Below are 23470 nucleotides of genomic sequence, written 5' to 3'. Positions count from 1 at the left end.
CGTGGCGACGTGTTTCCGGTAGGATGCGTAGCAGTGGTAGGCGGAGCAAAGAGACTGTCTTGGACGCATCCGGACTGGGCTCAGTCTCTTCCCTTCCTTTTCCCCCTTCTCCGAGGAGCCACGGGAAGAGGCTTTAGGGCCCAGCCCGGGGCCGCAGCCGCTTCTCCTCCAACAGGAGCCCAGAGCGTGAGAAGGCCAGGCCAGTCCGAGCCCGGGGAGCGACGGGTCCAGACCGCTCCCAGGGCGGTGCGTACTGCGCTTGCGCGCGCGCGATGTCTGGGAGGTGGGGCTGGAGGAGTCGGGTTTGGAGGGGTGGGCGGGCAGGTGGGGAAGTTGATAATTGGGGAGGGCTCTTGGCTGAATGAAAGGTGGAAGGGGCTGGAGAACAAAGTGATGTTAAAGTGCATCTCATCTACTGATGAGGCAGACCTGGGAGCCCCAACTGCCCTTCCCGCCAGGGACCTTCTTGCTTGGACTCCCTCGCCCACTTTCCACCAGTGGTTAACTCAAGAGTCCTTCCCCACCTCCTGCCTGGCTGCCTCACTCCTTCCTGCTGCTGGGAGGAATCCCACATGTCTTTCATCCCTGCTCATGGTTTTCTGCCCAGCCTTTAAATATCTTTCCAAACCAGAGACTGAGGGAGGACAAGTGAGAGGGGAGGAAGGGCTTTCCCAGAGGAATTGGCTGACAACCAGATACAGGCAGCTCGTTTTGCCTAATAATATTCAGCCCCAAAAGAAGTTGTTTAATTAGGCCAACACAGTGGTAGATCAAGAAGGACGGAAGGGTTTTTCCTAGCTCAACTTATAATAATAAAGGACGGCTGTGGAACCAAAAGACGTCTACAGTTTGGAATTTCATAGAGGAAGCATGTGACTAATTTATTTATCTTATTTTCCTTAAGTATACAGCCAAGATTACCTTCCAGTTCAAAAGAAGAAGCAACTTAAGACTCTCTGGTCCCTCTCAACCATTTCCACCTTGATTCCCCAGTACTTTCAGGGCAGAACTCTAGAACCTACCAGGCAACAGTAAGAGAGAAATTTACAGGGAAGTAGACGTTACCTTAACATATAGAAAGTTTAGTATTTAGAACTAACCAAAACCAAAATAGGCTGCCATAAGGTTGGCAGAATTCCCCATTAAGATTTCATGCTTTAGGTTGAGGTTGGACTAGATGCCCTTTTGGAGGCAAGTTGCCCTTCCAACTTGTCAACTCAGATTTCTTTTGCATTGTGTTAATATAGCATGAATACCATCTCACCTAGTTATAGTACATTTCCATGTGTGTTCTCCTATCTTGTTGAATTTCACCATCACCCATACATTGGGAAGGTATTATCTCCATTTATCAAAACAAAGAGAAGTATGAACACGTTAACTGACCTAATTGAGGTTAGCCAGCTATGGTAGGATCAGTGCAACTCTGGTCTCTTTTATAGTTTTTTGGAAAATTGTGAAATACTATGTCATCCTGGTCTGACCAAGGGGACTTAGAAATTGAAGGATGTGTGGTACCTAGAGAAATACTGGCTGGGGGGAAGGGAAGGGCACAATGAGGCTGGTTGAGTGACATACTCTTTAGAAACTACAGGCATGGTGAGTACCTGCTGAATCACCAATTTTAGGTTTCTAATTAGGCCTGGGCCATGAATTGAACAGATAGTCTCTGGAAATGATGGGGTGTTGTGAAATGAAATGAAATATCTGAATGGAAGAAGGTGACATCTGATCTTTTTTGGTACTGGAAGAGGAAAATGGGCCACGCTTTTATCATTTTGTGGAAACAAAGAACCTTCAAAATGACAGACCATGAATAGCACTACCCATCACCCTTTTATCAGAGAGTCAATCTCTGGTTTAAATAGTGCTGCTATACTTATGTCATTCTTACAGACCAGTGTCAAACTAATTGACATTTACTCTAGGTTCAGAAGATGAAACATACCTTTTATTATACATAATAGCAATAATTACTCTGCCACTTACCTTTAAGATTATATAACATGAGATGTATATGTTTGGTATATAGATAAATGTGTGATTGGGCCTTACCCCTTCTCTCCTTAATGCTTTTACCTAGACCTTTTACTTGTATCTACACAACTAGCTTTTTAGCAAATTAACCTCTATATTTAAATTATTTAGGCTTCCTTTATAGGACTCCTTTCTCCTGTATTACCTTAGCCTTTCTTATCTTAAAGCCTGTTGATCACTTTCTGAATAACTGGGAAGTGGAGAATTTCCATCTTCTGAAACAAGCATTGCCCAGTTATCTCATTTTTACATACCTTAACTTTGCCTCCTGGCTTCCTTCAAGACACAACTCAAATGTCACCTTTTGCCCTTCCCTCTACCAGCTTCTTCCCCCTTTCCTTCCATTGGCCCTTTATTCACTTTGTACATACAGTTACATGAATTTTGTTTCCCCCATTACAGTGTGAGTTCTTTGGGGGCAGAAAGTTTTTTATGTGTGTTCCTGGTACCTTTAGGGGTTAGCACAGTGTTTTGACACATAGGAAGTCTGTAATAAATGTTTATTGATTGACATCAGAGCAAGTTCATAGTCTGTGAGAAATGTCTTGCATCTTCTATTTGGAGGGAGGGTAAATGCTTTCTCCATGAGACAATGGATATGAAAGCATTTGGTAAACTCTAAAGAATGATAGAACTCTGAGAGAGTATTACGGGACTTGGGCAGTGCCTCACTGACAGCTTATGCCTTTTAGGAATTGAAGTTATATTTCTTTACAGAGTAAAAACACAAATGATGGCCTATTTCAGAAAATGTCTCTTTTCTCCCTTTTTTTTTTCCTTGCTTTAATTTGTTCCTCCTCCCTATCCTTTTACTGAAACCTATGTTTGAGCCTTCTTCACTGTGACTGTGATTATATGTCCAAACCCCTTTTCCTGATAGTGGGGAGGCCTTTCACTGGAAACTCACACAACTGCTTCTTCCCCATTTGGTTACCAGTTTCAAGTCTGTTTACCTATTCCTCCCTCCCCTCATTGATTAGAGTCGAGTTTTTCCTAACTCACCTTTCTTTTTCTTGTTCCTATTAATAGAGCAGTCCTGATTATGACATCACGGCCATCCCCTTGGTGATGGAGCTCATCATTAGGATGGAAGAATGAGTCTGATCATAACATACAAGATGGGTTACTGGGAGCATATCATGAGAGGCACTGAGTGGAGCCGTGAAGGGGCTGGAGCCTTGTGAACAGGGACCCTGCCCCACGCCACCTGCCAGGTAAAGACAGACCATTGGCTGAAGACCATGCTGTAAGTTTCAGCTCCCTTCTAACAAGCCTTGTCTGTCCCTTCCTCAGAGTTCAGTCTTTCCAGACAAAAACCCTAATTCACTTCACCGAACTTTGCCGGTTTCTTCGTTCTACTATACTCTGGCACCTATGTTCATTTTCACTTGTTTTTAGTTGCCTAGGAAATCCTAATGGTTTTCACATGTGTCTGTTCTGTCTGCCAGCAGGCCTAAGGCTGCATCTTAGATGATAAATCCTTTAGGAAAAGGAATCAACTTAGATTCCTTTTATCATGCCCTTCTACCCTCCTTCCTTCTGAAACACAAATCAGGGACAGTAGGAGAGTTTCTGTTCTGAGTGTTCAGAATGTTATTTAAGTGATAACTGCATTTTTGATGTACTTGTGCCTTGTTTTATGTGTTAGATTTTCCCTAGAAAATTGTGTACAAATTGAACAAATTTCTAAATGGAGTTATATTTTAAATATACTAAGGGAACTCTACCTCTACAGAGTCCTACTCATATCCCCTGGAAGCATGGCAGTGACTGTGAGATCTTGAAGGCTTCTAGTGCTCACAGAACATAGACTTGAGTCAGAGCGTACTCTGGTGGCAAGGTTTTAGTATGTCTTAGTAACAGTCTGAGTCTACTTTCTAAGGAACCACCCAGCTAAATACAGTAGGCTGACCACTAGAAGAGGAATTATTTGCCTGTGATAGCCCATGAAACAAAGAAAATTATAGAGTGGCCCTCAGTCCTGTTTAGTCACCTTGCTCTCTGTAGTGATAGTTGTAGAAAAGTGTCAAGGGATATTAAGAACCATTGTTTTTAGATTATAGGAACTTTTCCTTGGCTGCTGGTACTCTTAAATAAGAAATCTTGGTCCTGTGATCAGCAAGTATATGCAATGCTGAAGGAGACAGGTCACACAATATTGTCTTTCTCCTTATAAATGAAACCAAAAAAGGAAGTTGCAATTAGCTATTCAGAGGGATAGCTTACAGACACTTTTTGGAGAAATAAAGAAGGGAATCGGTTTTGTTCCAGTAGCAGTGATAAATATAATTTCCTGGGATGTCCAATATTTGCTCCCAAAAAATCACCATAGAAATGGTTGCAATGGTATGTATCATCACTTGTTGGGGGGTGGAGGGAGGTAAGAGAAATTCCTTAGAAAATCTAGAAAATACCGTTGCGTTCAAGTCAGCATCATCTGATATACAGTGACTTCAGTGTAAAAGTTAGAATAGGTGATGTTGGTAAGAAATAGGTAGGTCAGGAATAAAGGAATGAGAGAGATCAAAAACTCGCAGAGCCAGGAAGCTTCTGTGTAGTCCTTATTTGAGAAAAAAACTAATAGGCTCCAGATGTAGTGAGCACCAAATAACGTTATAATTGAATGGCCCATCAAAGACTAGGTACTGTTGTAAAGCACTTAGTACAATGCCTGACATATAGTAGGTGTTTAATAAATGATGATTACCTTCTTCCCTGTTTTGGGAGTCATTCCTGACTTGGTTGTCTCTGTACAGTCAGACTGCCAAGTTATCAAAGCAAAGGGCAAAATTAGCTTCAGCTTGATAAAAAGTAATAAAGGTGAAAAGACATGGAACTTAGCCCTGACCTAATCAAACTAATCAAAAAAGTTATTGATAATGAAAAATAGTAAAGGAAAAGGGCATGGACATTGATTATAATTTTGTAAAGAGGTTTTTAACTAATGTAAATCAATGACTGCAGTGAGAAGACCAAATCAACCTGAAAAACATGCCCCAGTGAGCAAACATTTGACTTGTGGAGAGTAATGACCCTTAAAGGCAATGCCATTTGAGACTATAAGCTCTTTTGTTAGTCACACACACACACACACACACACACACACACACACACACACACTCACACACACTCTCACACACTCTCACACACTCTCACACACTCTCACACTCACATACTTAATCTTTTTTGGACTCAAACACCAGAACACAAATACAGAATAGAAAAATGAAACAAAAACATCAATTTAAATATTGGAACTTAAATACAGAGTAAGAAAGGGGGGAAAAAGCATGTCATGCATAACAGACTATAAGAGAGGATTCGAAATATGTAACAGTAAATTTTCATTTCAATCAAGCCTATATGATAAATACTACACATTGTATTAAGAGCTGTTCATCTTTCCTTTACTTCCTTATAAGTTTTATTTGTTCTCTGCTGTGTGCTTTTTTTACTTTTTTCCCCCCTCCAGGCTACAGTTAAGTGCAGATATATTTTTTCTGTAGCTGTAGATATGTACATACCCATTTTATACTTACGAAGAAAGATGGTGCCTCAGAATAGAGAAGCATAAGATCAGTTTTAAGAAACTGGAACCTAACAAAGCAAAGTCATTCTGAAGCCATTTAAGGGGAACAACAAATAAGAATAGAAAAGATCTGCAAAGATAATCCCAGAAACCTTTCACCTTCAGGATCAGTGTGGTGATATATGGACACTGCCATTGTAGTCCTGGACTTATGTAGAAGAGGAGGTAGAAGTAACCCTAACATGAACAAAGACAAGGAGAGCAACTGGGTTAGATTCAGTTCAATTCAGTAAACGTTTATTAAGCAGCTACTGTATGCCAACCACTATGCTAAGTGCTATGGATACAAAAAGAGGCAAAAGACACTCCTTGCCCTTAAGAAACTTAAAATCTAGTATGCATAGAGTAGATCTGTTTTAGAGGAAGGCATTGAGAGATCATTTACAAATTTTTGAAAGATAAGAAACCAAAGTTGCGGGGAAAAATTCAGACATTTATTAATTCTGAAAAAAAGGTAAGCTGACCTCTGTATCTACTCTTCTGTATATATAAAATTTTCATGAGAATTCTCTCCATACACTGTACAAGTAGAGAGAAGATAATAGGCTTTTCAAATGTCACCACAGTGGGCTTTAACTTTACCACCGCAAACTTTACTAAAGATGCAAAGGCCCACTATGCTTATCATTGGGTTACAAAGTAGTACTTAATTTTGGTAGAGCAAAAACTACTTTGAAGGCTCTCATTTGTATCTCAAAATCGTTTTTAAGGTTTCTTAATAGATTTAGCAGTAGAACCTTTTCGGCCCACCTCTGATCGAGGCATCAGGTGAGGAATGTAACAGGGAAAAGATGTGCACTTGCCAGCAGGATTTAACACTTCACATGCAGAAGGCCCATCACAGAGACCAAAGTGAATTGGATGATTAGATTGTCCAGTTTCCATTTGCAGGTAAAAGATGCTGGTGCATCAGATCCCAAAACATTTCTGAGCCTTATATGACAACTCCATAACCGCTTGGAATGATTGGCTCTATCACAGTTTCAAGTAGGTGACAAATGTCTGTTGCCCAGATTGACTTGGAGTTGAATGGACTTCTCCACCATTGTGTATTTCTGAGGGGAGAAAGAAACCTAGTACAAATGGACCCAAATTGAGTTGGATTCAGAAGAAAATGGGAAGAAGAGGGGACTGGATTGATTTCAAGAAATGGCAAAGTTCTTTTAATAACCCCTACCTTCTCCAGAAACAAAAGTCCATCATTTTTTAATACCAATTCTTACTTACGTTATATATCTGTAAGACATGGACTAGAAATCACCAAAGAATTAAAAATGAGTATTATATAGAGGGAAGAAGACATATGATAGGTGTGGTCTGGCTGCAGAGAAAACAAATAAGGAACTTGGCAAAACAGAAGTAAAAGATGTCAGGAGATCTAAGACCAAACAGAAGATGAGCTAGTCATAGGGTGAGAGAGAGTAGGTGGATGGCTATAGTGAATTTGTGGAAAGATGAGAGTTACGTGGCTAGGCTGGTTTATATCCTTGGAGGAAATATTCAGATCAGTGTGATCACAGATCCTTTTGGGTTAAAGGAATTTTAGTGTTTTAAAACCTTGTGGTAAATCATTTTGTAAAGTAAAACTTTAGACCTGGAAGGCACCTTAAGAGATGATCTCAGACCACATCTTTTTTTCCCTGAGGCCCAAAAAGATTTAACTCTAGGAGTTCACAGCTGTTAAGGATCAGACCTTAAGTAATGTGAATGAACACCTTCTAATTTTTTGTGGGTAGCGGGGTTGTACTATAGCTGTACTATCTTATATTATATCTGTGTGTGTGTGTATATTATACATATATACATATATAAAATCTTGTATATGAATCTGTAATATCTTGTATTAGTCTTTGGTTTTCTTCTGTGCTTTTCCCCCTTCTTAATCAGTAAGTAGCAAAGTGTCATTACGTACTTTGAAAATACCATTGTTGTCTTTAAACAGCAACTGTTTGCATCAGAATAGCCACTCCAACTCTTGGCTGGAACAAGATGTCTGTGGCTAGCATACAAGAACTCTAATTTTTCTGAGACCTGGGGATTGGTAAAAGTTTACAGGGAAACCCAGAACATGGCTCTCCAAAGACAGCAGACTGGAGGATGCAGAAACCTGCAGAAACCAGGACAGAGCCTGGATGTAATTGAGTCCAAGGCATGTTACTCTTTTGTGTATCACTACTGGAAAGGATCCCAAGAGGTTTTCTGGGCCTTGGAGAATGGCAGCCTTCTGCAAGCCCTAGGACCTCTCCCAAGCAGAGACATGCTGCTTGTTCTTTTGTCACTTACTGAATACACAACTATCTGGAGAAGGAGTCCTGCCCCTTTAGGAGCAGGTCCAGGGACTGAGATGTAAATATGGAGCTTCTCTCTGGTGGCCAGCTAGACTCATTAGGGAATAAATAGACTCCCTTTCTCAGGTCTTCCTCTACTCTGAATTTTGATGATTCAAATGTTTATGCAGTGTCTCCCCTTAGAATTTAAGTTTCTTAACGGGGTAGTGAGAAGGAGCATTCATACGTACGTCTATGTACGTGGACCTATAAATTAATGTGCGTGTGTACAAACGTGTGTACACGTAGGAATTAGTACAGAAAAGTTGACGGAGGTTCGAAGTCTTTCCACGAGTCTGAAAAGAAGCAAATAAAGGGCAAGGGAAAAAGCTCCGAGCGAGCGCACCCGTGGATTGCATCATTGTAACCTCTCCACCTCGGGAAAGTGTAGCAACTATCATGGCGCTGGACTGGGGATGAGTCCTTCTTGCTTTTCCTTCTTTTCCTTAAGAAAAAAAAAGGCCCAGAAACCAGTCTCCCCCGGAAAAAAAAAAAAAAAGAATTTAAGTTTCTTGATGATAGGGATTGTTTTTGTTTTTTCTTTATATTCCCAGAACTTAGTATAGTACCTGGAATGTAGTAAGTGCTTAACAAATGCTTGTTGATGTTTTCAAAAAATGTCTTTAAAAAGAAAGGTCCTGGGCACAGGGAACACTTTAATGACTTGACTTGTCTCTTAACAATGTCCTCACCAGATGGTAGAGGGGGGTGTCTGATTACACCAAGACTGTTGACTGTTTTCCACTATTTCTGCCAAAGTGATTTTTTAGGCAGACTAGAAAAGACAGATTCAGCTGAGGGCTGTAAAGAGGTTGGAGCTTCGTCTGTGCTAGCAGTCCAGGAAGAATCTCTGACCTTTCTGATGAGACTTGGGTGTCCATATGGAGTGCCCCTGACATGGAGAATAAGGAATGGGGCTAGTCCATAGTCTCCAAATCATTTGCAGGACCTCCTGGACCCCATTCCGGAAGGATACCTGGTCGACACTTAGCTTGGAACCATAGGTGCCTTTTCCTCTGTGAGGCCAACGCTGTCTCTTCCCTGCCTCCCTTTTTGATTTCTCCATTTAAAGTAAAGCAAATTCTAGCTTTGGTTAGCCTTACTAAGCCAGAGAATGGTGCTTGGAAATGTCATGGGTTCAGAACTGTTGTATTTGATTTGTATTCTGCCCACAACACTTCCTCTCACTTTGAGGGCCTTGCATCTACTCTTCTTCCCTATAGCTTTTTGTAACTCAAGTACTTCCTCCTGGAGGATAGAGGGAAATATTAAGAGGGTGTTGAATCCCCAGAGATTTGGAGTGTTCCTCTTTCCCTCTCAAACATTCAACTTCTTGGTACAGTCTTTGTGGGAGAGATTGTTGATACATGTAAGTGGAAGCAACCTTAAAATCCTTGTACTCTTCATCTTCCCATCAGCCTGTTCCAACTCCAGATGGACTGAGCTAGCTAGTTAAGACTCACTGAGATCTCTCCAGAGTTCCTGGTACTGCCATGGCAGTGAGAGCCATTACAGGGACTAAGCATCTTATCTTCCACTAGGGCAGATATATGTCTCTGGAGTCAATAGAAAATCTCCACAGACATGGGCAGGATTTCACCCAAACCACTAAAATTACAGTTTCCCAGGAGATTCTCAGGTTGAAGGGGGGAAGGCATGTGTCAGGGAAGGGAACTAGATGTCGAGCCTTGATAGAAATTTGTTTGAATCGGAGAAGTGAATTGAGTTCAGAGTTGAGATATTGAAACACTTTGGAGTCCCTTTTCACTCTCCTGTTTAGACAGCCATTCTGAGACATTACAGCATCCAGAACAGGTCAGTCTGAAACCTCAGATGAAGGCAGATCACATTTGAGATGAGGAGTTGGATTAGGTGATATCTAAATTCTTTTCCGGTTTTAGATTCAGTATCAGTCCAGAAGGTTCTGCTTAATCACTTTTTTCTGCAAAAAGACCACTCATTTTTAATAGACTGTTACTGAAGTTTTTACATTTTTAAAGTTATACACTAGCAGTTTATTTTGATACAAAACTAGATTTTGCAGCTGTGCTAGAAAAAAGTTAGGTTTTGGTTATTTTCTTTATCAAAGCTATTTCAAACATTGTGAAAGCAGGAGGTAAACTGTCTCAAATTCAATAGATTAATCATAGTGAAGTATTTTTGTTAAGATTTGGGAAAATCTGTCAGTTAAAACAAAATTGTTAACACAACCTTATGATATCTTAATAGAAGCTTAGTGTTCAGAGCAAAGGAAGTGGTAGTCTTATCCCCTATACATTGCTCCAGTCAGAACACATTTAATATCCTTTCTTGGACTCTAAATTTTACCAGCAACATTGACAAAGAGGGCAACCCCTCTGTGGTGAAGTATGTGGAAACCAGGTCATACAACTTACATTTAGATGCATTTTATAATGGTTGAATGAACTGGATATGTTTAACTTGGAGAAGACAGAGGGAAATAATAAGATGTCACCATATCCTTGAAGGTTTGTTGTGTAGGAGGAGAGAGCCAGAGGATGCCTTGGGGAAGGTACTTAGTCTTCTGCATTTTGGTGCTCTTCCTCCAGAAGATGAAGCAGCTGGACTGGATTTGGCCTCTGAGATTTCTTCCAACTCATCTTATTGGTCAATAGGACTAGTAGGATGTAGAGCTGGGGAGAGATACTCTAATACAACTCTGAGGGTGTTAAGTCATCTGTCCAGGGTCTGATATTAAGAAGCAGTCAGAATTTTGAAGCCTTTTCCTCTAACTGGTAGGAGAGAAGTGCCACAAGTCTGGGCTCAGTATGAGGGAAACAACAGCCCTCTGTGGCAATTAGGGCTACCCAGCTGGGAACTTTGTGTCTGTTAATGTCCTCCCTCAGATGGAAGGCTAAATGAGGTGACCTCTAAGGGCTCCAAATTATTAAGAATCTTTATTTCTTAGTTTTATTTAACTGATACAAGCAGCTTATTTATGTGTCTTGAATAATCTCTTCAGCAACAAAGAAAATATTTATATATTTTACAGCTTTTAGTTATATGTGTGAAATATTTCTTGTTTTCTATGTAAAGATAAACTCAGAATTCAATCGAATAATCAGAGGCACTAAGATGTTTTTGTTCTTATTTTGAAAAAGCTGTCAGTGAAAGCATGAAGTTGTTGATGCAATCTTAGGGTGTATCACCAGCTTCAATAGTCCTTCCCACTGAGACCAGAAACTGTATTTTTAAAAAACCTTTAGGTGCTTGAACAGTGAGGGTTTCATTGATATTCATTGAGAAGTCTGTGAGGAGAATGAGTTTGAACTCTTTCCTCAAAGACTGTAACTATGATTGCTGAAGGTGAGAGGACCAAAACCCAACTACAAGTGGACTGTTTTAGCCAGGCCATTAAGAGGAAATCTTGAGTATGGAGCTAATTCAGTTTTATCTTTTCTTTTATCAAGTTTAAAGTCTGGGGGAAATTTTTCCATCTTTAAAAATTCTCAAATAACTTTTTAGAGAACTATTTGAAGAGCAGAAAATTTTTTCTTTTACATATTCATGCTTCTAATCTCTGAATTCACATGCTAAAGTACCTTCCACTGGTTCACCTGGTGTGTCACTTTAAAAATTAAGCATTCAAAAACATTTTTATTTTTAAAAATTTAAGCTTTCATTTTAAAAGCATATTTCCACTTAAGAAATTGGAGTAGCCTGAAAGGCTAAAAACTTTAGAAAATATGTAGATTTATTTATGTTTGAAATATTGGATTTTACCCCACTTTGACTTCTTGGGAGGAACTGCAATACTGATTTCTTGGCTGTTTTTCGTCCCAAACAGAAGGGTATGAGTTACTTTCTCCCCATCACTATGCCATCTTGTCAACACTAGGGACACAGAAAATCTTTTACAAGAGGCTTTGGTTTGGAGTTTTATTTTTGGTTCATTTAAGATCCACCTCCTACATCTGTAATCAATATTTGTAGATGGAAGGATTAATCTCTTTGGTGTCCAACCCTCTTCGTTCTCTGCTTATTTAGCTTTTTTGTATCAGAAGAGTAGTAAAAGGTAATGTAAAGTAAAACTTCCTGTGGTAAGTTGAAAGATTCTGGGTGCCAGGTGCCACTTTGCCCTGACTCCCTCCTGTTTCTGATCCATTGGTAAGTTTGATTTGACAAGATGCTGTTGTCACCTCAGCAAGCATTCATTAAGGGTCTTCTGTGTCATGGGAACGCTACTGTTTCCTCCTATCCCTGAGGATACAAAGAAAAGCGGAAACAAACCAGTCTCTGCCCTCAGGGAGCTCATTGTCTGAAGGAGAGATGGCATGCAAATACCTGTATTCATATGTGACTGGAGAGTGTCTTTGGGGGAAGGCCCTAGCATTGAAGGGGATTGGGAGAAGCTTTTTGCAGAAGGTAGGATTTTAGCTGAGAATCGAAGGAAACCAGGAAGCAGAGATGAGAAAAAGAGAATTCCAGGCATGAGAAACAAGCCAGTGAAAATGTCTGGAAATGGAGTGTTTTTGTGAGGAATAGCAAAGAGGCCAGCACTAGTGGTTTGTTACGGGGGAGGGTGGGGCGTAAGGTGGGAGAAGAATAGAGAGCTTGGTGGAGGTCACATCATGAAGGGCTTTAGAAGCCAGTGATCATGAAGCTGATTGAATGAGAAGAGACAAGGTCAGTCCTAGCTCTAGAAAAATGAGTTTGACAGTTGAGTGGAGTATGGAGACAGTTGTCTGCAAACCAAACTGAGTTGAGCTCTAAGCTTTAGTCACAGCTTTCAGGGTCTCATTCAGCTCCTTCCTCTTCCATTTCTCCCCCTGTCCCCCCCAATTTGGATCTAGAAGAAATTCTTGGTCAGACTCATCATGTGCTGCAAATTTAAACTGGTAAGTGTCCCCAAAGGGCACCTCTGGTTGACAGCAGTCTTTTGTGTCCAATCACCACCACTACCCCCTTTTTCTGTTTTCCTGTGGGTTAGGCCATGTGTTTGCTCCATTCCCAAAGACTCTTCTCCAGGTGTATCTACTAGTAGTTACTCTTTCTACACCCCTCCCCTGTATGAGTTACTAGCCAAAGATCATTGGGATGATCCAGGAAGCTTCACACAGGGGCTGTTTGAATGGTAGTTTCTAAGCCAGATGTTTAGGTGATGACTTCTAACACATCTTTTTCGTTTTCCTTCCTGTCACCAGAATGGTCAGATTTGAACTTAAGGAGTTGTGAGTGTTTTTTCATTTGCTTACAAATAATTACATAATCATGTCTTTCATTGTTGACCAAGCCAGAGTATTCAGGGACCCACAAATATATTCTTAGGCTGGTACACTTCCTCTTTTTCAGGTCTCAGAGAATCCTTAGCCTAGATTCTTTGCCAGGCCCTTATTAGAACCCCATTAGAGGTAAATACTATTTTTTCCCTCTATATCCTTGCCCAACACCTACTTCTAGGTCATCTTTGAATAGAGTGGGAATTTAGTCAGTGATCCTGATTGACCCTTTTCAGTCGGGACAAACCCTGAGAGAGGAGGAGGAAAACTTAAGGTGGAGTGAGTCTTCCCACATCTCCCACTACTTACATTTTGACTGCTCATATGTCGCTCTACAAACTCCCAGAAGTTCTACCTCAACAACTCTGTGTTCTTTGGAAAATGGGATCAGGGAGTACCTACCTCCTTTCTTCCTTCTCCTTCAGCATGTGTAGAGGAGAATTAAAGCAATGTAGCAAGCAAAGTAGTCACTGCCAGAATTTAGGAGCAGTACCATGGAGAGAAAGAAGGCAGGGGCTGAGCTGAACGAATTGATCTTTCTATGCAAAAGGGGTTGAGTTAAACAACCACAGTGTAATAAGTGATTGAAGAAGAAGCTCTCTTTCTTCCTTGACAAATCAATTAATTATCTAACAGGTGAGAAGTTAAATTACCAACCAAATACACACTTTCTGTTCTAGCCTCAGGTTTGGCCCATTTGTAGACTACCCCTAATGCTGCTTCTCTTTTCTTTCCTGCAGGGCCTGGTCTCGGTAATGAGACATGGGGTATGATGTAGCCCGTTTCCAGGGGGATGTTGATGAAGACCTTATCTGTCCTATCTGCAGTGGAGTTCTGGAGGAGCCAGTACAGGTGAATTGGCAGAGGGGAAGAGTACTGGGTCTTTTGTCTGTGTCTCTCACACAGTGCTTGCTGAATTGGGATAATGAGAGGTAGTTCCTGTTTATCCAGGCTTCAGTTTATCCTGAACCATTCTTCATTGAGAAACAATAGTGTTCATGGAACACTGAGGCCCAGAGAATGGCACCCCCATGAGTATCAAGAAAGCCAACACTGAAACCCAAGTGTCCCAATTTATGGTTTTGTATCCCCAGTACAGAATGGACAACAGAGAAGCGGGGGAGCACCCCCCAAGGGTCTGCCTGAGTAGATGGAATGCGCTGGGGGAGGGGTCCTTCAAGTCAGGGAAATCTGTTGATCTTCTGTTTTCCTCTAATACCTTGTATTAATTGAGGAAGGGAAAAGATCCAAGTAGAATGGATCGAGACCTGTCCTTGGAATCAGAAAAACCTTGGTCCAAGTCTTACTTCCGAGGTACTAGTTGTATGACTCTGGGCAAATCACTTAACCACTCACTGTCCTACGTAACTCTCTAAAACATACAGATGGGGTTTCCTCTTTTGAGGGTTCCCTCTATTAAAACTTAATAATAAGTCCAGTTTCTATCCCTATCATATTTTTCTGGGAAGGTATATTAGCCAATGAATGGAAGAAATAAAATACTATATGTCATTTATGCTGGCAAAGAAGTTCTAATTAAACATTAAAGTTGTAGTTAATGAAATTTTAAAAATTTCCCATGGATTGAATCAGGTGGGTATGCAACCATCAGATAACATAGCTGTCAACCTGAATAGATGACTGGAGTAATGTGTTTGCATACATATTTGAATATCAGTCATGCTTAGGTTTCTTGACAGGTTCCCCTTAGCTCCCCTCTCTCTGTGCTAATATGGCCAGGATCTTCCAACTAGGCCCTCTCTTTCTGTCCATGGCTTTGTCTCTGGCCCTTGTAAGTAGGAGCTTTGACAAGTGAGGTGCTCTGCTCTCCTGGCTGCCACCTGCCTCTGGTGATTATTTACCTCCCCTGTCATGAGTGTGTGTGATTGGGGAGAGTTAACAAGATTCACACAGCCTCTTAGTTGGTCATCATCAGCTTTTGGTCTAGAAGTTACCCTGCCTGTCTTCCTTCCTGATACCTCTCTTTGGAGCCAGCTCTTGGAAGTAGTGAGCCAGAGAAAGAAGCCACTCCCTGCCACTAAATCACTCCTCCTCTTACTTGTGTGTGATCAGCCAGAAAGCATGAGTAGTAACATAAATTCCTAATGTTTTTTTAAATTTTCAGTTTCCTACAATCACTTTCATATATCTTAGGTGTTTTTCCCTCTCTCCCTTTTCTTCCGCCCTCCCTCCTGAAATGGTGTGCAATCTTGTATAATTCTAATGATCTTAACTACCAATTAAAGTTTTGCTCTGGTGACATCTGGGTTTAGGGCAAGTAAATATCAATTTCCAAGGCTAGTAGCTCCCTTTTAACTTGACACCCCTCATCAAATCCACAGAATCTTAAGTTGGAAGAACACTTTAGAGAGATCTGTAGTGCCTCTAATTTTACCACAAAGGATCCCCTGTGGCTTTAGTTCTTGGATTACCTATTCTCCCTGTCCCTTCAGCCACCCAGAGGAAAAAAGGTGCAGTGTCTAAACAAATTCAGTTTCAGTGTAATTGAAATAAGCTCTGTCTTTGTAGACTTTGCAGTTTAATACCAAGAGCAATAGTATTAAATATGGAAGGAAAAGGTTCTGAGACTGTGTCAGTAGGTCCCTATGTCTTTGTGGGTTTTCCTATCCCTTCTACCCAGGCTGAGTTTTGCTGCAATTTAATATGAATCAAGTGGATATGGGAGAAACATCTGGCTGTCCTCATTCTTGGACCATCTCCCTCATCTGCACCAACCACTGACCTCCCTGGCTTTCTGTAAGTCCTAGCTAAAATCCCATCTTTGGGAAAGGAAGCCTTCCTCAATCCCTTTTAATTCTAGTGCCTTCCCTCTATTTATTATCTCCTATTTATCTTGTATGGAGTTTGCTTTGTATATATTTGTTTGCAAGTTGTCTTTCCCATTAGATTGCAAACTCCTTAAAAGGGCAAGCACTGGCTTGTTTGGTTTTTGTTCTTGCCTCTCTTTGTATCCCCAGTGTTTCCATAGGGCCTGGCATGTGGTAGGTACTTAATGTTTTTGATAGATCGAAATGACATGGGTGACTGCCCTTCACCTCCAGACAAGACTTTGCAGAACAAACCATGCAAATGTCCCTCTTGTTCTAGGAGAGAGAATCAAGTGTGTCTTGTGTATAAGAAGCTCATGCACAACCATATCAGTCCTATGGAGTATGGCCGTCCTCAGACTTTTTGTAACTAGGGGACCCTGGGTACCCAGCAGAGCCTGGTTGTTAGGTGATGACCTCACAAAGACCCATGGGTTTTTCCTGCTTCAAATTTACTGACGCCTAAGGACTTTGAAAGGCTGTCTGGGCAGCAAGAAGGGAGAGGGCAAGAACAAGAGGAATCTTTTTGTATCTTTTCTGAAGTGGAAAATATAAAGTCAAGGAAAAGTCTCATCTCAGAAAAGCCCTAGTAGCCTCTTTGTTGAGGCTAACACGAAGTGTTGGACATCAGCAGAAGAGTCTTGACTAGAAAGGTAGCCAGGTGACCTGGGGATGGGCAAGTTCCAAGTTAGGGACTGTGTTTCAGGTAACACTTAGGAAATGGTTGGCACTCCTAAGGAAAAAAGCCTCAGTTTATCTAGAAGGAGCCTTGTAACTTCAGCAAGGGCAATCAGTTTCTTTAATATACCTTGCTTTTGCCTAGATTGACCCCTCTTCTTCCATACAAATCCTGTCCTTTTCCAAAAAATAGCTTGTATTAGTCTTTGGTTTTCATCTCATCCTAATCAAGAAGTGGCAAAATGTCATTACATATTTTGAGAATGCCATTGTATTCTCATTGAACCTTTTTAATTCTAGTTCCCTCCACTTACCAACCATCCTATCCTTTTATAGCAATCATTCTCTGTATAGTTCATTTGTTAATCATGTACTGCCTTGTGACATCTTTTGTCTTTTCCCTTGTGTTGAAAATTACTTAAATCATTATTATTTAACTTGTTTATGTTTCATCTCTCCAACTAGATTATAAACTTCTTAAGGAAATAGATTGCAGCTCTTTGTAACTTCCAGAGTGCAAGGTGTGTTGCAGATGCCCAATACATATTTGTTGATTTGACCTGCTTCAATCCCAGGGGGCACTTAGTCTCAGTTGGCTAGTCATAAAAATAATTGGTGGGGAGAAGGAGGGAGCCCTCATGATTCCTGGGAACTTTTGAAGTGCATTACCTAGGAGAATTCTGACCAACTTGGTCTGTGGAGACGGTGCCAACACTCCTAGTCCCTGCTGACTCCCCTGGGTGACTCTCTCCCTTCAGGCCCCTCACTGTGAGCACGCCTTCTGCAATGCCTGCATCACCCAGTGGTTCTCTCAGCAGCAGACGTGCCCGGTAGACCGAAGTGTAGTGACTGTTGCCCACCTGCGCCCCGTCCCCCGGATCATGCGGAACATGCTGTCCAAACTACAGATTGCCTGTGACAACGCTGTGTTTGGCTGCAGTGCCGTTGTGCGGCTGGACAACCTCATGTCTCATCTCAGTGACTGTGAGCACAACCCCAAGCGGCCCGTCACCTGCGAGCAGGGATGTGGGTGAGGACTTCCACCTGGCCCCTGCCTCCAGTCGACAGAGTTAGAGGTTCTTCTGTCTCCCCCTTACTGTGCCAGTAATCCAGACAGAGGAGGGTTAGTCTGCCTCCATGCCCAGAGAATGCTAAAATATGGTTGTCTCTTGGGCTGCAAGATCTGCAGGCAAAGTGGTGCCTTGTCTTTCTTGGCTTCTCTCTGCCCTCCAGGCTTCCTGATTGGAGAGTCCTTCCCAAAGTTTAACCTTCATATGGAATTTTTGACCCTTTCGCTCTTGCTCTTCCCATAACTGATATGGTGAAAGGCAAATTTTCTAACTCTACAGAATAACCTTTTAGAGCCATGAAAGTTGATTGCTCATCTCCCTCTTCTTCCCCACCCTCATCAAGGGGTCTCCTTATCTGGCTTAAGTTCCACCTTCATCCTCTTGATTCTCTGCTCTGCTCAGCTCACATGGGTTGGTGTGGGTTGGGAATGTAAGCGAGCAGAGTTTGGTTATGTAGTTGTGGCAGTGGTTAGAGGGCTTCTGGGAAAGGGTAACTAGTATAGCTGAGGTCTACATACAGGAGGAGAGAACACTATCTGGGTTTTTAGAAGAAGAGAACGTACAATAGTGAAAGCTATAGTAAGCGTTAAGGCTTTGACTGGGAGAAGGCTCTACATTTGTGCAGTGGAATGGGACTCCTTACAGTCTCCTTGTCGGGCTGGGTTTTGGAAACCCAGTCTTGGCCTCTGAACGCCTTGTTATACTTTCTTCCTGCCCTGGGGTTGCAGCCTGGAGATGCCCAAAGATGAGCTGCCCAACCACAACTGCATTAAGCATCTTCGTTCAGTGGTACAGCAGCAGCAGACCCGCATTGCGGAGCTGGAGAAGACATCTGCTGAGCATAAGCACCAGCTGGCTGAGCAGGTATGTCTGAGGGGCTGTGGGAATGGGGTGGTATAAAACAAGGATCCTGCCATTGAATAAGGTGCCTATGGGTGAGAAAGACTGATCACTGTGTCATGTGGATGCTTGGGACGGAATGTGAAGGATGGCAGCCCTGCTATTTCCTCCTTCTCAATTATTGCTGAGAGTCTTCACCTTGGAGAGTACTACCAGACTGGGTTTATCTCCCTAAGAATCCCCCTAATCTGAACTGCCCTTCATCTTTTTGCCTACTGTTTTCCTGTAACTTGTCCTGGCTCTCCTTTCTTCCCACAGAAGCGGGACATTCAGCTGCTGAAGGCCTACATGCGAGCTATCCGCAGTGTCAATCCCAATCTTCAGAACCTGGAGGAAACCATTGAATACAATGAGATCCTAGAGTAAGTGAAATTCCAGACTTCAGGGGAATCCCTAGGTAGTGTGAACCCTATTGACCTTTAGCCTCTCGGGCCTTGGGAGGGGTTGGGGGTGACCTTGGCTGGGTGTGATCCAAGACAAAAATAGTCAGAAAGGATAGGTCCTTGGTTTCAATACAGAATTCCCCTGAATTATATTTGTTTCGTGGCTTAGGTGACATTGATCACCCAGAATTCTGCTTTGGACACAGGTAGATAGTGCTATTTTTGCCCCTCTGAAGCTCATGGTCTTAAAGGGAAGACAGTATATACAAGCAGGAGAAGAGCTTCTTTATATTTAAAATATACCTGAAGCACAAATGAGAGTGAACTTTTTAACAATGGCAATTCAGCTTCCCCATCTGAAAAAAGAAGTGTTAAGGGGTAGGAAGTCTAGTGGAATAAAGCAAGGAAAGAACTCCTGAGCTAGGTTGGGCAAGAAGGGACAAACTCCCAAGCTATGCCTTGCCCAATGCACTGATGGCTCACGTTTATGTTGCCCTTTTAAAGTTTACAAAGAACATTTTGCAGATCTCACAATGACCCCTGATGAAGGTGTCTTATCCCCATTTTTCCTTAGAAACTTAGGCTCAGAGAAGTCACGGGCCATGTCTTGTGTTTATAAAATGGCAGAGAGTGCAGGGCAGCCCAGGTTGGAAGGAGGGGAGCTAGAGTGACTTCCCTAATTGCCCTCCACACAGGTGGGTCAACTCTCTGCAGCCTGCGCGGGTCACGCGCTGGGGCGGCATGATCTCCACTCCGGATGCTGTGCTGCAAGCCGTCATCAAGCGCTCTCTGGTGGAGAGTGGCTGTCCAGCCTCCATAGTCAATGAGCTCATTGAAAATGCCCATGAGCGAAGCTGGCCCCAGGGCCTGGCCACCCTAGAGACACGTCAGATGAACCGGCGCTACTATGAGAACTACGTAGCCAAACGTATCCCTGGCAAGCAGGCGGTGGTGGTAATGGCCTGTGAAAACCAGCACATGGGGGATGACATGGTGCAGGAACCGGGCCTTGTCATGATATTTGCGCACGGCGTGGAGGAAATCTAGGAAACCACAGCAAGACTATAAAGCGAGAAGGAAACCTGAACCCCCACCACTCCGCTGGGCATGTCCCTCTCATCCCCACTTGCCTATATCCAAGCCCCAGCCTCCCACTCTTCTGGCACTAAAGTGCCCCAGGGCATTAGCTTCTTCCTCCCTCATACCTCTAGCCCCCTGTGCCCAAGAGGGAGATCCAGGTATGGATGCTATTACTCTTAACCTCCTTCCCCCTAAATTTCTGTACATTTTCAGCCTGATTGGAAGGGCCCCCACCTTCACATCCCCTAGGTCCAGATGTTTTCAGAAGGCACAAAAACATCCATTGTTCCTAGAGGAGGGGGGTGAGGTGTAGCACCACCTGAAACCAAGAGGTTGGAGCAGGTAGGCGTTCTGGGCCTCAGTAGGCTTGATAGGGAAATGTGAAGGGGTGGGGCAGCAAGATCAGAAGAAAAGACATAGGAGTGTTGAGTGATGCCAAATAGAAACTGGTCAGCACTGGTGACTGGGGGTGGGGTGGGGATGGTGCTCATGACCTCTGTGCCAAGCAGGAATCTTTCTCTCTACCCTTAGGGAGGGTGAGGGGCAGGTTTTAGCTGAATGGGTGGGAGAGTGAGGACTGAAATGTGTCAGCTGACCCTCTCTTCTGTTTCCCCCCCTTTTCATAAATAGAATGATGGGTTCTGGGAAGTTGGGGGTAGGTTGGTGCAGCCAGGAAAGAGCCCTTCCCTGCCTGACCTTTGCCAAAGTGGGGTGGGCTGATAGCCTTTATGGCTAGGGCAGTGGTAGTTCCCATATTCCCCCTCCACCTCCTTTGTGATTGTGGTTCAGTATTTTTTGTAATACTTTGCTTTTAGGTTTTGTTCTGTTTGTATTTCTCCCCATTTGGCAAGTTTTGTGTTTAAAAAGAGTGAGCCACCCCTGGCCTCTCCCATTCCTCACTCAGCCGAGTGTTGGGCGTTTAATTTATTTACATTATTTTTTCTTTACTTTTTTTTTCTGCTCTTCTCCCTCCAAAAAAGACCAAAAAAGCTTCCCCTTTTTCCTCATCCAGACTCTTCCATCCCAAACCCATGAGAATTAAAAACATTATTCCTTTGCTGTTCCTATTGTGGGGGATCATCCTGGGTGTGAGGGTTGGGATATGGGACCTGTCTTTCCCCTTCATTACCTCTAATCTTTTGCTTGAGTACAGGTGAACACAGTGGCCCTTGGCTGATAAGAGAGCTATCTGTGTGTCTGTTCCCCAGTCCTAAATTCCTAGATTAGTCTTCTGTTTGACTCCCATGAAGGTGTACTGAAAGACCAACATGTCTCAGCCATCTGGAAAGCTGGAGCCTTTGGCCCTCTCACCCTAAAACTCCATGGAGTTTGGAGCATTAATTTTTGGAGACAAGCTTCCCTTGTCCCTTGAGTTGTGGGGCTGGGTTTGGGCAGGCTGCTGTAGCCACTTTGTCACTGGTTAGGTTCCAGCTGGTCACCCAGGGCAGCTCGTAGACTCTGAGCTGGCTACTGGGACAATTGTTTTGCTTCTGAAGGCACAGCATGAGGTGAGTTCTTTTGTAGCCGTTTGGTTTCTGTTCTCTTTGGAATTTCCTGTGTTGGCCTGCTTGCAGTTGGTCAGTGGCTCCCCTTCTAGGGTGCCTCCAGAACTGGACAGGACAGACATGTGTTCTAGTTCCCATCAGGAACTTGGAAATTGGAGAAAGCTTTTCTACCACGCGTAATTATTGAACCACCACTCTCAGACCCCAGGACTCAGCCCCACTTTGTTTTTCTCCTGAAACCCAAAACTGAATGTGGGCCTCGTGCTTTGGGGAGCCTCCATCCCTCACCGGGGTCTACAGGTTCTAGCTGTGTTTGTGTTCATGGTATTGACAGCATTCACAATAAACCTTTTACTCTACCCACCAAATTCTTAATTCAGCCTTTCTACCATGGTTTCTCCTCTGCCCTTTGTGTCTCCCCTTTTTAACTCTTCACTACTTGTTTGCTTTATAACCTGCTTGGGTCTCCAGTATGTAAGTTTCTAAAGGTCACACTTTTTTTTTTTTGGAAGGGGTATGTGGTGTTTGGGGGTGCTTTTCTTAAATTCCTTTTCTCTTTTGCCAGCTGCCTGTATCTTTATAGCACAGATTCATGTCTTTACCTTCATATAGTCCCCTTGTTTTTAGCTGTGAATTATATATCCAAGGCCTCAAATCCTACCTTGACCTTCCTACAATGGGAACTCTTCCCCTCTTCTGTCACCCTTGCTTTTGGGAACTTAGTTTCTATACTAAAGAAGGGAACTGTGACCCCCTTTCACTTGCATAATCATTTTCATGGAATGATGGGACACCCTTAGGATACAGTAAATAGTAGCTGTCCCCAAGTGGAATATGATGTACTCAGTAGAGTTGGCCTGGAAGCATCAGAGATCTGCCTTGTGAATCAGTGCTGGCTGTGTTACCTGGGCTAGTCACCTAGTCACTCAGTGCTCTAAATAGCTATGGTTTAGATTTGCCAAGAAGGTCCTGATCTGGTAGTAAGAGTTTCCTTAGGCAGGGCTTCCTCCTGCTAATGAAATTCCAAATGCTTTGCCTCTCTGAAGAAAGTTACAAGCTCTTTGGTGCTACAGCGCATGAGTATGAAGGGACCAGAATGTAGTGACTGAGCTATTACCTTAAATGTGATGGGTTGGGAGCAGGGAAGTAGAGTGACCCTGCTTTTAGTGAGGATGCTGTTGCTCAAAACATTTTCAGAATTGGCTTCAAAGCCTGTGGCAAAGTCTTTGGAATACCATTCAATATTACTATCATTCTGTACTCTCTCCCTCTTCCCTTACACCCCCCCCCCCAAAAAAAAAACATTTGAAGCCTAAACTGGTAAATTAGTGCTTAATTTGGCCTTTTTTTTTTTTTAAGAGACTTGAATTTGTTGGCCAAGGACCAATGTGGCTCAGTTTGGAGAGGCTTATAAAAAATAAGTTGGCCACTAGGTGACAAAAATTTTAGGCCATGGGGACACAAAGCAATTAGAGAATTGGGAGGCACTATACAAATGTCATTGTAAAACATTTGTAAGTGTGAAGAGCCTTCTGGTCAAAGGATTGGATTGGAGTTCAGATAACTTTCTAGCCGTGTGGCCCCTTGGGAAAGTCACTTCGTCTCTCTGGGCTTCATTCATTTTGCTAATCTGCAAATCAGAAATGATACTTGCACTGCCTACCTCACAGGGTTGTTGTGAGGAACATGCTTTGTAAGCCTGAAAATGTTCCATGGTTTACAATGTAAGTTATTAATAAATGTGAGTTAATTCTAAGAGAAAAAAATATTGGTATTTTAAAAGCCTTTCAGAGGCTTGAGCTATATCTCAAAGGTACCCTGTCCCTTGGTATT

The 23470-nt window shown here is 42.6% G+C and overlaps 1 protein-coding gene across 4 annotated transcripts; it reads left to right on the top strand.

Annotated features, from left to right (window-relative positions):
* Nucleotides 1-14: 14 nt before the first annotated feature.
* Nucleotides 15-23403, top strand: RNF41 (ring finger protein 41). 4 transcript variants are annotated; one of them, XM_072655022.1, is made up of 7 exons: nucleotides 15-246; nucleotides 3067-3251; nucleotides 13934-14045; nucleotides 17458-17729; nucleotides 18498-18633; nucleotides 18928-19031; nucleotides 19748-23403. In XM_072655022.1, the coding sequence occupies exons 3-7, from the start codon at nucleotides 13956-13958 to the stop codon at nucleotides 20097-20099; spliced, it is 954 nt and encodes a 317-aa protein (XP_072511123.1). In that variant the 5' UTR covers nucleotides 15-246; nucleotides 3067-3251; nucleotides 13934-13955; the 3' UTR covers nucleotides 20100-23403. The 4 variants fall into 4 exon arrangements, with proteins under 4 accessions (XP_072511123.1, XP_072511124.1, XP_072511126.1 ...); XM_072655023.1 differs by having other exon boundaries at nucleotides 18-246; nucleotides 3067-3283; XM_072655025.1 differs by lacking the exons at nucleotides 15-246; nucleotides 3067-3251; nucleotides 13934-14045 and adding an exon at nucleotides 15891-15950.
* Nucleotides 23404-23470: the final 67 nt, after the last annotated feature.

The sequence above is a fragment of the Notamacropus eugenii genome, chromosome 3, assembly GCF_028372415.1.
Source record: "Notamacropus eugenii isolate mMacEug1 chromosome 3, mMacEug1.pri_v2, whole genome shotgun sequence".
In the NCBI taxonomy this organism is placed as follows: domain Eukaryota; kingdom Metazoa; phylum Chordata; class Mammalia; order Diprotodontia; family Macropodidae; genus Notamacropus; species Notamacropus eugenii.
This window is presented reverse-complemented; position numbering and strand designations above follow the sequence as displayed.